Below are 13,031 nucleotides of genomic sequence, written 5' to 3' on the forward strand. Positions count from 1 at the left end.
CGTGTTACTACTGCCAGGTAGATTGAGTGTATTATTTATGTGTATGTGTGCATATGTTAAGACCGCTGATGTGCTGTGGGATGGGAAAATACTGGAAAGATTCTGTTCAAGGTGCTTTTGAAAGTAATTATTGCATTTATATTAAGTTAAAACTTTTGTACTATTATGAAAATGGTTGTTCGATGGGTTGAAAGCACAGGTATGTGGGTTGATTCTGTAAAGGGGATAGCAGATATTGAACGAATGTAATATTCGAGTAATATGCATTTCTGTTGAGATATTTCACTGAGATTAACCTGTGAGAAGACTGAAAACGTAATGTAATTCAGGAAGTGAGTATATGTAAATTGTTTGTAAAGTGTGGTTGCCATAAAACAATTGTAAGACAGTCATAAAACTTTCAATGCTACAGAAGCAATTATGTAAGTAGTCCAAAACACTGGGTGCAGGGCAGTGACGCCAGTCTACAGGGTGCATGTTCACACACACATACACACACACACGCACACACTCACACACACACACACACACACACACACACACACACACACACACACACACACACCTACAGGCAATTCAGAATCACCAATTCATCTAGTGTGCATACCTTTACATGGAAAGTGGAAAATCACACACACATACACAAATGTCTAAATGTTGCAGTGTTGAATTTTAGTCCTTACAAGTGCTGCCATGATTTGATTTTTCACCAGGATGGCCAACTGCAATAAAAATGCCAGGGTCCTGGCTGGTGTCAGAACATTTTATTGTTTTCAAGGACAAAAAAAAAAACCTCCAATGTTTTATTGGATCCACCCCAATCTCCCCCTACCAGTCCAACAAATACATGTTCAAAAACACAGCAGTCATTTTCAGGTGGTTCAATATCATACTGAAACTCTCAGGGGACTAACTCAAGCCCATTTAAACTGTCTCTGCAGGAATAACAGCATAGCGATGAACAGATGTTCTCTGTTTTCTATATCCATGAGATGAAAATTAACAGAAAATATGGAAATGTAAAAATAAAAAACTGAACACATCTTTGGAATAAGAAAGGCAAAACAGAATGGCAGAAAATAAATGGCAGGAAATAAATTTCCTTAAGAGAAAGGGATTCCGAATGGTTTACAGATATTGCCAATAATCAGCTGGTGCTGCTGGGAGCTGCTTTGCTGGCTTGAACTTGTGTAGAAGGCCGTATACTGTACATTCAACTTGCAATCTTTATTTATCTGGCCAAACAAATAGTATTTTATTCACAGAATATTCACATAACATAAATATACATCTATATGTACATATACCAGCTTCTGTTTGAAAGTCCAGGCACTTTCCATTTCTTCTACAGTGTCAAAACAGGTCAAAAATTTACTCTAGATAGACTAGTTAATTTTGCCCGAGCCGTAAAAAGGCAGTGACACTCCAGTCTCTTTGTCTTCAAGTCAGCCTGCAAAATTGGGAGGCGTTGTCAGTCTGAGCCACCAAGTCATTGGCTGCACCAGATGTCACTGTCATTGTGAGGGAGAGGCTGTTTTACCTGACATCTGGAGTGACATATGTGGCATAATAAAAAATCGTGCCCATCTGCATCCAAGCACTGGTGTGTTGTCACACACAGCTGCTAATATGACAAGCTTCTTCAAGAGGAAATTTATATATATATATAACAAAAAAAAATTTAAATACAGAAAAGGCAGCCAGAAAAAAATGTTTCTGCCAATGGAGCATTGAACCATTAGGGATATGAGCAAGCAGGGGATGTTTAAATGCCATCTTGGTTCTAAAAAGCCGCGATATGGGGGAAATAAAAGAAGTCAGTATCTTTCTTTCAAGGATTTTGGAAGAGACACGTCCTTCTAATACTGTCAAGACCTTACCAATAAAATGATGGTCAAGATAGGCAGTGAAATGTGTCTCGCAGACAGTTGGTAAGGCCCCTGTTCCAGGTTGGTCTGTATGAGTCTGGGGTCTCCATCCTAAATACTTGATAGAATAAGGCAGAGGTCCGGGGCAGATATCTCCATTTTGAACTAACCATTGTGTTTCCAACCCAGGCATAGATATTACAGAACCCTTTCTCTTTTACTACCACTTCCATGGCAGTGTGGGAAATGCTCTTTCAGGTTGAATGCTACAGTAGTTCCTGAGCAAGACTCCACATGGAAGCAAAAAAAAGCTAAATTTCCACACCCGGACAAAACACAGACTGACATCAACACAGAACTGAGCACAGTCAGGCCAGATTACTCCAAAAGAGTAGGCAGAACAATAGAAAAATTACACAGAACTGAAACACTGAGGACAGGAGTTGGGGGTTAGAACGGTCAGAGGCCAGAAGCTCCACTTTGTTACTGTTTTCATAGTTTTAATTCACTGTTTTTTTCTGGTTTTGTTCCTTCTCCTGGTATCATTTATGTCAGGTGGGTCTACAGATCCAAGCGTGAAAACAACAGAAAGACAGGAGACTGAGAGGGTGTGGCTCCTTCAGTACAGCCCTGTCCCAGGCCACTCAGCACGGCCAGACAAGGGGCTATCTCTCCTCCAAACACTCCAGATACTCCATCACTAGGTCATAGCAAAACCGGTACTGGTCCTGCAGGAGAACCAACATAACATGGTTTTAAGGAAGGAAACATAGTACTCCACACCAAGAAACAAGACCTATTTGACAGGTCACATTTCAAAGCGCACACACACACACAATATGTCAGGGTATTTTGTGACATTGCAGAAGCTCATCGAAATAATGCCACAGTGAATGCAGTAGTGCTGCACGATAAATCTAATCGCAATCGTAATCGCGATGTCAGTCTGTGCGATTACATAAAAGCAAAAAACTGCGATTTAAATGATTAGTACATGGATTGGATCGGCAACATATCCCATCCATTCTCTCAAAGTTTGCGAGCTGACTGAAGTCTCACTTCAGTCGGATGTGACGTGTTTGGTCACATGATTTTGGTTCGGAGACATATGGGTAGACGGCGCATGACGAGCTGCATCGTACGTCAACGTTGCGATAGGCTCTACTGTGGCGTGAAGCATATACATGTCTATGGAGAGAAGTGCATAAAAATGCCTCACTCTTGTGCTGATTGGGGCTGTACAAACCGCTGTACGCTCCAAACCAGATCCTGGCGGATTACATTTCATAGGTAAGGCTGGACAATTGGTTTGAATATATTTGGCCATTATAAAATCCCATTTTATAAGTCTTAACCTTAGCTAAACTAGGCTAAGCTAGCGAAGCTATGCATTCCTGTGTTCAAGTCAGCCTCCAAACAACGTTTTGGCTAAATGTAGGCATTAACTATTTAGACTGTTCTAAACCTTTGAAGGTTTCCTAAAGAAATTCACCTTAGTTTATAAATCTTAACCTTAGCTAAGCTAGCAAAGCTATGCATCCCTGTGTTCAAGTCAGCCTCCAAACAAGGTTTTGGTTAAATGTAAGAACTATAATACGGGATTTTATAATGGCCAAATAGCCTTACCAGGGTTTGTCATTCGACAGTAATGTAAAAGAGTTTTTTGTGATTTATTTAATTTTGTAGAATATTGTATTTTGACAGCACTGGGCATTTCAGGTTGTTATAAGTAGTTTGTATGTTTCACTTTGAAATTAAACGTTTCACTATTATTATGCGACTTTTCATTGATATACAAGCAAGTGTTCTTTATCATATCGCATATCGCAATATTGATCTCAATAATCGCAATATGTCTTTTTCCCCAAATCGTGCAGCCCTAGAATGCAGGCATCAAGACAAAAGGCAGTCCAATGAAATGTTAGATTGTGTGACTGTTCTTTTTGGATGGGCAGTGTATATTTGCTATAACCTAGAACATACCAAAGACTCCACAAGGTTAGGCTTGGCATTGCGGAGTGTCTTGACGGCATAGAACACATCCACCATGTTCTGGTACTGAATCATCTCCAGTAGGATTGTAGAGGCACAGAATGTGCCGCTGCGCCCGCCACCATTCCTGTACCAAAACACATGCACACGTAAACAACAGACCAAAACAGCAGCTATACCAGAAACATTGAACTCTACCTAAATTTCTTATGAATAATTGTTGAAAGCCCATATCCAGAAATCCATGTGATTTGGGAATGATGATTTTCACAATACAATAACATTTCAGAAGTTGAGTAAATAATCTAAGTAAATAGCCCCGAAAATTTTGTAATTAGTAGAGCAAAACTTATTAACTACATACAAACTATTAGCAGAATTAGCATAATGTCACTATAGTTACCCATTCCATTCCAGCTGGTTTACATTTAATATTTAGAGTATTTATCAGACACCCTCATCCAGAGCGATTTAAAACCAGTAATTACAGGTATAGTTCCCCTGGTGACACTTTGGTGTGTTTCTTGCTCAGGGACACATAATAACAATAATTTCAAAAGCACTGCCGTTTAAAAGTTTAGCATAATTTCCTTTTTGTGGAAAAAAATAAGAAATAGAAACATTTTGAATGGAAAAAAGAAGTAATAAATAGTCATTGACAAAGTTTGAAATAATGATGTAGACAAACTGAGATATTCCATTATTAACATTTTCAGCTACCATAGTCATTTACAACATGATCAATGCCTGGACTTGACTTTTGACCGAACTGATGTCTTTTTAAAGCATCAAACCATTGCCATAATCTTTTGAATGGTAGTGTAAAACATAAAACAAAAAGCATTACAATAAGAACTTGCTGAATTACAGCAAGGATATTGTTATGGTCATATTGGATGAACACCTTGCATGAGTCGTCAGAGCCAGTACAATTGAGAAGCAGTCACAGAATACATGTTATTCACCAATCACAAGGCCAAACAGGGTATGTCTTATGAAGTTATGCTTTTCTTTTGATGTTGCTTCAGTCAGTTTTGATTGGAGAGTGGTACTGCTACTTTTAATTTGCAGAGCCTTACCTTTGACACAATTTGTTTTAGTACACTATCATTGTTGCTAGCGTTGCTAAAACCAATCATTAGTAATGCTATAACCTATGTTACCCTAAGAATATGTTGCTACTTTTGCTACCGGAATGAAGTATCACTACACAATGAAAATAAATGGAGAGAAGAGCAGCAACACAGAAGAAAATCAAAATATAAAAGGCTGATAGCATTTCCACCCGAAAAGTGCAAAATCAATACAACCATAAATGAAGGCAATGTCAACAAACAAACACATTACGACCTCCCAGTATATGTGCCCAGAGATGCATGCTGGTGAGCAGTGTCTGTCTGGCTGCCGTGGAAAGCAATATTAAGATAATCAATCGCAGTCAGCACTTTGGCAGCAGAGAGCTCAGGAAGCCAGCAGATTCTGAATTAGGGCATAATTGATTTCATCTCCATAATCTCTTCCCCTAGTCGTTGTGTGTAACGCTGTGTGACAGCTCTGAGTGATGTGCTGGGAAGGGAGATAGAGGTGGGGAATAAGAAGCAGGTAGAATGACTGAGAGCGAGCCCAGCTTAAGGCATCTCGCCCCACCAGACCCAGGTTAAGTGAATTTTTAATGAACTGGTGCTGGGGTAAATCTCTGCACTCAGATCTGGGATCCAGCCCACGTTGCCTGAAAAAGGTGCCATTTTGTTATTTTGCCAGTGTGTTGCACAAGCATTTCAATCACATAAAATGCTTCAAAAATGTCAGGAGTGGGATTCATGGACAAGGCCAAAGCTTAATCCTGGATATTCTTCATCCACACAGCAGTTTAATCCAGGGTGAAGTGTAATCCCTGTCTGGGAAACCTGCCTGTGATGTTGAACAGTTTTTGTTAAATCCACTTAAAATTTTCACATACATTTTAATCCAGGTTAGAAACATACTTGATTCATCTTTCCTGATTCAGGCAGCTGGTATTTGATTGAATGACGTATGGGCTAAAATTATTCTGATTGCAAATCAGTGTCTGTTTTTCTTTTAAATGTTTTTATTGGCCTTTGAATATCTGCATGCTGATTGAGTGCTTCTGGTGTTAAAGGTTCATATGCATGCAATCAAAGCAGCTACATCTCTCTTGAGAAGAAAAAGGCGGCAAACCTGCCACCATTAAAACCACGCCACAGGGCTACACAGAAATCATTCTGCATTCCCTCAACCACCATTTAAGACTTATTCCACGCAGGCTGTCAATATGTCAGATTCAGTTGTACCCCATGAGCACACACAATGATCTCTCACAATTTGTAAGGTGAGAAGCGATTGTTAAAACACCAGTCATCAACTGGTAAAGGCAGCACTTAAAACACTAGTGTCAAATCAAACTGCAGCACTTAAGACAACAGGGGTAAGAGGCAAACATCTTGTCAACCATCAACGTCAATCAGTGTTGACTCGCTGACACTCGCTTCAAGCACCAAGTGAGCTTCTTGCAAGTGTCAGATGGTTTCTACTGTTTGTGTGGATTCTGCTAAACAGGTGGGCACTGACTTTTAAGGCCTAAACTGGTTTGTAGTCGCTGATCTGAGTTCATTTCACTCAAGATCATGCAGGTCTGGTGCAGATTGAAACTGACTGAAATTACTGCATCACTTCCATAGAGCCATTGCCTAGTTAATAGTAGTAAGCTAGTTTCTAAGGAAATGTGTTAATATATTATAATACAATTACAATAACCTGTTCACTTTATTACAACAGAAATGACAAAATCCAGGTATGAAAAGAATATTTTTTTTTTAGTACTTCATCACAGACAATAATGATAGACAATAACACAAAATATTCTCTACATCCCAGGATGTGAACTTTGTAATTTCTGATTTTATTGAAGTTATTTCTGCAGGAGGTTGGGACTCACAGGCAGTGCACCACAGTGCGTCCATCCCCACATTCTCTCTTCCACTTGTGCACGTGAGCCAGCAGGTTCAGGAAGGACTTCTTGGAGTCGGGAACATCACGATAGGCAGACCAACGAAGGAACTGGAACTGGCACACCATCAACTGACCCTCCTGTAGCTGGAAAGACACAGGGACGGGTGGAAAATGCACAAGAGATTGATAGTTGTGTGTTGCCTATTCATTTGTGAATGTGTGTGTCTCTCCCTTTTATACATTTATGTGATATATATATGGCCCTATATGAGACCTGTTTTTAAGAACGTGTGTTATTATGCACACACTCTGGCCCCAGGCAGATGCAGAATTAGCAGAATTAGGATAAGATAGATAGCTGGAGAGGCCCGTCACAACTCTGGTGGAGTTGTTTGTCAAGTGAAGTGATTGTCATTGTGAAACACTGCAGCACAACACACGGTGACACAACAAAATTTGTCCGGTTCCCAAACTGCCTAGGTGCCACGGAGCCAAGCACCGTCCCCACGCCCTGCTCCCCGGGCGCCTGTCATGGCTGCCCACTGCTCACCAAGAGTGATGGGTTACATTCAGAGGACACATTTCGTTGTGTGCATGGTGTGCTGTGCACAATCACTTCACTTTCACTTTCATGTTCCGGCATAGATCATCAGCTCTAATTTACACAAGATGCACAGCTGTGGAGTTGCTGGAATGTGAACGCAACGCATGCAGCAATGCATGCAGCACCACGTGACGTGGTTCACTATGTAAAGCCAGCAAAGATACTATAGACCTGCTGTAATTGTAATTATAAAAATAATTTCTCACACTGTCTTACAGGAACTATGAACTTTTACTTTTAAATAAATACATTTATTTGTCAGTCAGATTTCAGTGACTTTTCCAGAACTTTATATATTGATTTCATATTCCAAAACTCTTCAAGGCCTGGAAACTTTTTTTTTTTTCAAATTCCATGACTGTTCTACGTTTTTGATGACATAAGAACCCTGAGAGTTGGACAACAAGTGAGAGCGGACAGGGCTGCATGCTGCAGGCATGTGTTCTGGGTGCAGCCTGTCACACTGGCTGGCAGCAGGAGCAGTGTAGACATGGAAGTGGCACACACACACACACACACACACCATACACTTCCTCCTCATCCACAAACTGCTTTTACACAGTGTGTAGTTACACACATATGGACACTCCAATTGTAATGTGTGTGGTGGAGGAGGAGAAATGTTCTCTGCTATATGACAGCAGTGTCATTCTCTCCCTCTGTGTTCCCCAAGCACTCCATTTCATCGGTTCCACAATATTCTCTGCATCATGCACTTCTTTGGAGCCTCTTTACACATTTTATGAACACAACAGCCAAGCCACAATGTGCTTCAGACACACACATCCACACATTCTCAATCACACACATTTACCAGCTCTGCCGCTGTGCTCTCATGCAGATGAGAGACTAATGAACATCTTCATTTTCATATCTGCTGACCGAACTCATGTTTAGGTATACTACGATAATATACAGTATACTGGGTTTATGTACACTGATAGTACCTCAGGCCACTTTATCTTAATAAGTTGCATGGTCATTATTGAATAAAACCCAGCCCTTTGTTAATGATATATTTCTATTTTGGTGTTAATGATGGACCACCACCTAAATACAACAACCACCTAAGTATCGCAAATTCGGTTTTTGTATCCATGTGTGTATGTGTGTGTATTTGTATGTAGAGACTGACCCTGGTGACATTCTTGACACAAAACAGGCGTGTGACGACATCATCATCCGCAGACATGGAAAGGAACTCCACCTGCATGGGACCGTACTGTTGTAGACCGGGCTCTGGCCAGTACTGAACACAGGGCTGTGGAGAGATTGAGAGATTTCATATGCGACGTGCCATCGACCTTAAAACTGAACAGTAAAAAACTAAAATGTAGAATAAACCCAGAATGACAACCACAACAATCCCAAAAACAACAAAAAGAGAAAGTGACACTGAAAAGGCTAGAGGTTTGGAACCGGGGAACACTGGTATCATAGCAACCATCTGCTGTATCCAGTGCGCATTTCTGGCAAGAATTTGCTACCTGAAGGTCAAATGCCTTAAAGCAGCATGTGACGCTCAGGGCTTTACAAAGCTAGCGAAACAGAAACAACCCAGACAAGTGTACAATGTCCCTCTACACACAATCTCACACTGACCATCACACAGCACAGCAGCCCAGGGTAAGGTCACTTTGTAGCAATATTAAAATGCCAGCAGTGACACCCAAACACTAGAAGAAGAATTATGAGGGAGGCAGAGAGGAAGTGAACAGGGGGAGAAGAAGGAAAGGAGGAGTAAGATGAAGGTAGAGACGAAGTTTCAGAAAGGTATTAACCAGATGAGACATAGAGGGAGGGTGGGGATGCCTGTGATAATTCTTTGTGGCAGGCGTCTTCAGAGACTGAAGCGTATTAACACTGTGACACAGGGCAGGCTGGGAGATAAATATTAATACAGAGCAAGAAACGTTAATCCACCAGAGCAGAAAATGAACACAGACAAGGGAGGATGGTGAAAAATTTACCAGATAAAACAGAGAGAAGGTGTAAAAAGAATAAAGAAAAGTATTTTAATATCTGAACTGTAGGCCGTATTAATAAAGAGACCATGAGTGATTATGCCTGGTATGGTGTTGGTTTGGTGGGTTATGGTGATTATTCTGCAAAGAGGGGAGGGATCTTAGGATGAGTTTGGATGTGTGCTTGTAGGGTGTGGTAGTAATATTATTTGGAGTAACACTACTCATATCTGAGAATAAATTATGGGTACACTACCCACCTCTTCATGTGGGTGGGGTGAGAGTCAAGGAAATAGTTGAAAGGTTGTTCAGTTGATTGGTGGATCAGAAAGAATGTGCATGTCTCAGAATAGAGAATAAAGACATTGTTCATCTGTCACCCTGTCACTGTGTTTCTGCGGGTATTGAGAGCATGACCACACACACAGACACACACCTGCAAACAACCTGTGGCTAAGCCCACTCACCCAACACACACATGCAGCATATACATATGTTTCTACTTAGAGTTAAAGTTACCATATGTACAGTACAGGCCAAAAGTTTGAACACACCTTCTCATTCACAGGGTTTTTTATTTTCATGACCATTTACATTGGTAGATTCTGACGAATGTTGATGGTTGACAAGACGTTTGACTCTTACCCCTGTTGTCTAAGTGCTGCAGTTTGATTTGACACTTTTGTGTTTGAAGTGCTGCCTTTACCAGTTGATTTAACAAATAACTGAGTGTGCAAAGCAGTAATCAGAGCAAAGGGTGGCTATTTTGAAGAAACTAGAATATGAAACATGTTTTCAGTTATTTCACCTTTTTTTTGTTAAGTACATAACTCCACATTCAGTTCTGATGCCTTCAGTGAAAATCTACCAATGTAAATGTCATGAAAATAAAGAAAACACATTTGGCCTGTACTGTATATTAGCTACATGGTTGTACACATAAAAAATGTGAGTGAAACAATCAAATTTTTCATTTCAGTCACTAGCTAGAGGTTCTGCTCACCCAGGCAGAGTTGGACTGGTTGAGCTGGTTGAGCATGACCACGGAGGTGCAGCCGTAGTCAAACACCAGTCTCCAGAAGTCAGCGGTGGTGCCGGCTAGGGGGTGTGGAGTCACAATGAAGGAGGCCTGCTGGTGGAAACTGTCGGCCAATGCCGCGTTAATATAGTTGTTGCTCTCTCCCTCCGTGGTAACCAGGAATGCCAGTGCTCGGTCTGGGGGCAGGACATCCATACTGCGGTTCTTCTCACGGTTGCGCGGCAACAGGGCAATGCTGCACTCTTCCACGTCCAGGTGTGGGGTCACAGAGTTCAGCGTCTGCAGCAGGAGAGAATTACAGGTACAATTCAATACATTCATTTCCAGACTGGCAGTTTCTGATATTTTTTAAATATGATGTGACATTATGACAACCACCATGTGAGAAATATTGACCATGGACAAGGGAAAAATTGAGATAAACGAGGAAATCTCCAGTTGAAAAGTTGGAAGAAAATGAAAAGGGACAGGTGTACACATATAGAATGTACACCCATACAGCAGAAACACATAAACGTAAGATAAAATTGAACTTGTCAGCTACTGCAAATGATGTTGCATAGGAACATCATGGAACCACAATCTAATGTGTAAGTCTTTATTGTGTGTAATATAGGCAGATTTGATCTTGCTTTTCCTATGCAATGTCAGTCAGCATTGGCTTGTCACATGATGATGTGTCTGTAGTAGTAGTATGTGTCTTGTTGATGTCTGGTTGATCATAAGCATGCACAGCTCTCACCCTCTCAACCCTTGAAAGAAAATAGTATTTGAGCTAGATGGTTGATGATGGATAACTTTGTGCTTATGAATTTTTATTGCTATTTTTATTATTTTTATTAGAGTAAGGAAATGGACCCATAACCAGAAGGTTGCCAGTTTGAATGCCAAACCGCTAAGGTGCCATTGAGGTGCCACTGAGCAAAGTACCTTTACCACACACTGCTCCCGGGCGCCTGTTATGGCTGCCCACTGCTCACCAAGGGTGATGGTTAAATGCAGAGGACATATTTTTTGGTTTGCACCATGTTTCACAATGACAATCACTTCACTTTTAAAGGTATAGATCATCCTACCATTATACTACTTAACACGATTAAGTGTGAATGAAACCTTTACATGAATTTCTGTCTCCCCCATTCATGGTGTTGTAGTGATGTATTTGTCTGTTCAATAAAACTCCAAAAAGGAGTTCACTAGTAATAGTGAATAATTGTCATGGCCATTTGGCATGGCGAGGCAGGTGATCGTAAATGATGACTAAACTTGACGAAGGACGCATTCACACTACGTCACGAAACAGGGGTGTCATGATCCGGACCGGCAGGGGTTACTCCGGATCCGGAATCCGGACCGGAGTTTCATGTTCGTCTCGTGTAATGTTCCCTGATCGTGTTCACCTGCTGTCTATTTATATAATTGTATAAAGCTATCCTGTTCGTCGTCGGGTCATTGTGCGTGTTGATGTTCCCTTGTCTCGTAAAGTTTGTATTAAACCCCTGTCCTGTGATCGTGCGAATGCGTCCTCCTTCATGCCATGTCCAGCCCACCCGTGACAGAATGACCTGACCACGTGGACGCAGCAGATCTACGCCCCGCTGAGATCCAGGGAGCCGTGGATGGTCGGGAGGACGTCTACCCCACAGACCCATGTTCAAGGTTCCATGTATGGACGTCCCCCGACGCCGCCGTCTCGTTTTCCCCAAGCTTCCCCAAGCGTGACAGACTCTCGACGGCCTACGAAAGCTACCGTGGGGTCGAGAGGATCCGTCACGCTGTCCATGTTCCCCCTGGCGATTCCGGAGGCGGGGGAGTACCGACGAATCCGTGCGGGTCGAGGAGACCGGTCGCGCAGTTCAGGTGTTCCCGGCGTTAACCGAGACGAGGGAGGCGGCGAACTTCCCAGCCGGGCGTGCCGGAGACTGACCGGAGTGACGGTGCCTGCGGACGGCGGACAGGATGCCGGTCCCCCACGGACGAGTCGTGCTTTGGCCCGGGCCTGACGCCGCCGGTGCAGGACAGCCGCCACTCGTCCTTATGGACTTCTCCCCCCTTTTCTCCCCCCGTTTTTGTGGGCACTCCCAGGTGGTAGTGCTTTTAAGGGGGGAGTACTGTCATGATCCGGACCGGCAGGGGTTACTCCGGAGTCCGGACCGGAGTTTCATGTTCGTCTCGTGTAATGTTCCCTGATCGTGTTCACCTGCTGTCTATTTATATAATTGTATAAAGCTATCCTGTTCGTGTCTGTTCGTCGTCGGGTCATTGTGCGTGTTGATGTTCCCTTGTCTCGTGAAGTTTGTATTAAAACCCCTGTCCTGTGATCGTGCGAATGCGTCCTCCTTCATGCCATGTCCAGCCCACCCGTGACAAGGGGTTTAATCTTGTGATGAACAGGGGAGACATCCGGTAACAGGTGAACATGTAAAATAACAAACATCTGATGGTGAACAGACACGAACAGGGCAGCTTTATACAATAAGACACAGGTGAACACGATTAGGAAACATTACACAGGACTAACGTGAAACTCATGGCAATAATTCTGAGGACGCCCTTGTTGTTTGCCTATTGCTTTTATTATTAAAGTTTACCAC

At 42.1% G+C, this 13,031-nt stretch overlaps 1 protein-coding gene across 5 annotated transcripts in view; it reads right to left on the reverse strand.

The window, feature by feature from the left end:
- Positions 1 to 814: 814 nt before the first annotated feature.
- The window catches only part of ptprub (protein tyrosine phosphatase receptor type Ub), a 204,966-nt gene continuing 192,749 nt past the window's right edge, over positions 815 to 13,031 (reverse strand). For 3 of the 5 annotated variants that reach the window (XM_028980633.1, XM_028980631.1, XM_028980629.1), the window contains 5 exons: positions 10,402 to 10,716; positions 8,570 to 8,695; positions 6,817 to 6,974; positions 3,852 to 3,987; positions 816 to 2,596 (listed from right to left, as the gene is read on the reverse strand). In XM_028980633.1, coding sequence (XP_028836466.1) covers positions 2,534 to 2,596; positions 3,852 to 3,987; positions 6,817 to 6,974; positions 8,570 to 8,695; positions 10,402 to 10,716 — 798 coding nt within the window. In that variant the 3' untranslated portion in view covers positions 816 to 2,533. Of the gene's footprint in view, positions 2,597 to 3,851; positions 3,988 to 6,816; positions 6,975 to 8,569; positions 8,696 to 10,401; positions 10,717 to 13,031 lie in introns of all 5 variants that reach the window. The other 2 variants (XM_028980630.1, XM_028980632.1) reach the window with 1 other exon arrangement.

This window comes from Denticeps clupeoides, chromosome 5 (assembly GCF_900700375.1).
Source record: "Denticeps clupeoides chromosome 5, fDenClu1.1, whole genome shotgun sequence".
In the NCBI taxonomy this organism is placed as follows: Eukaryota; Metazoa; Chordata; class Actinopteri; order Clupeiformes; family Denticipitidae; genus Denticeps; species Denticeps clupeoides.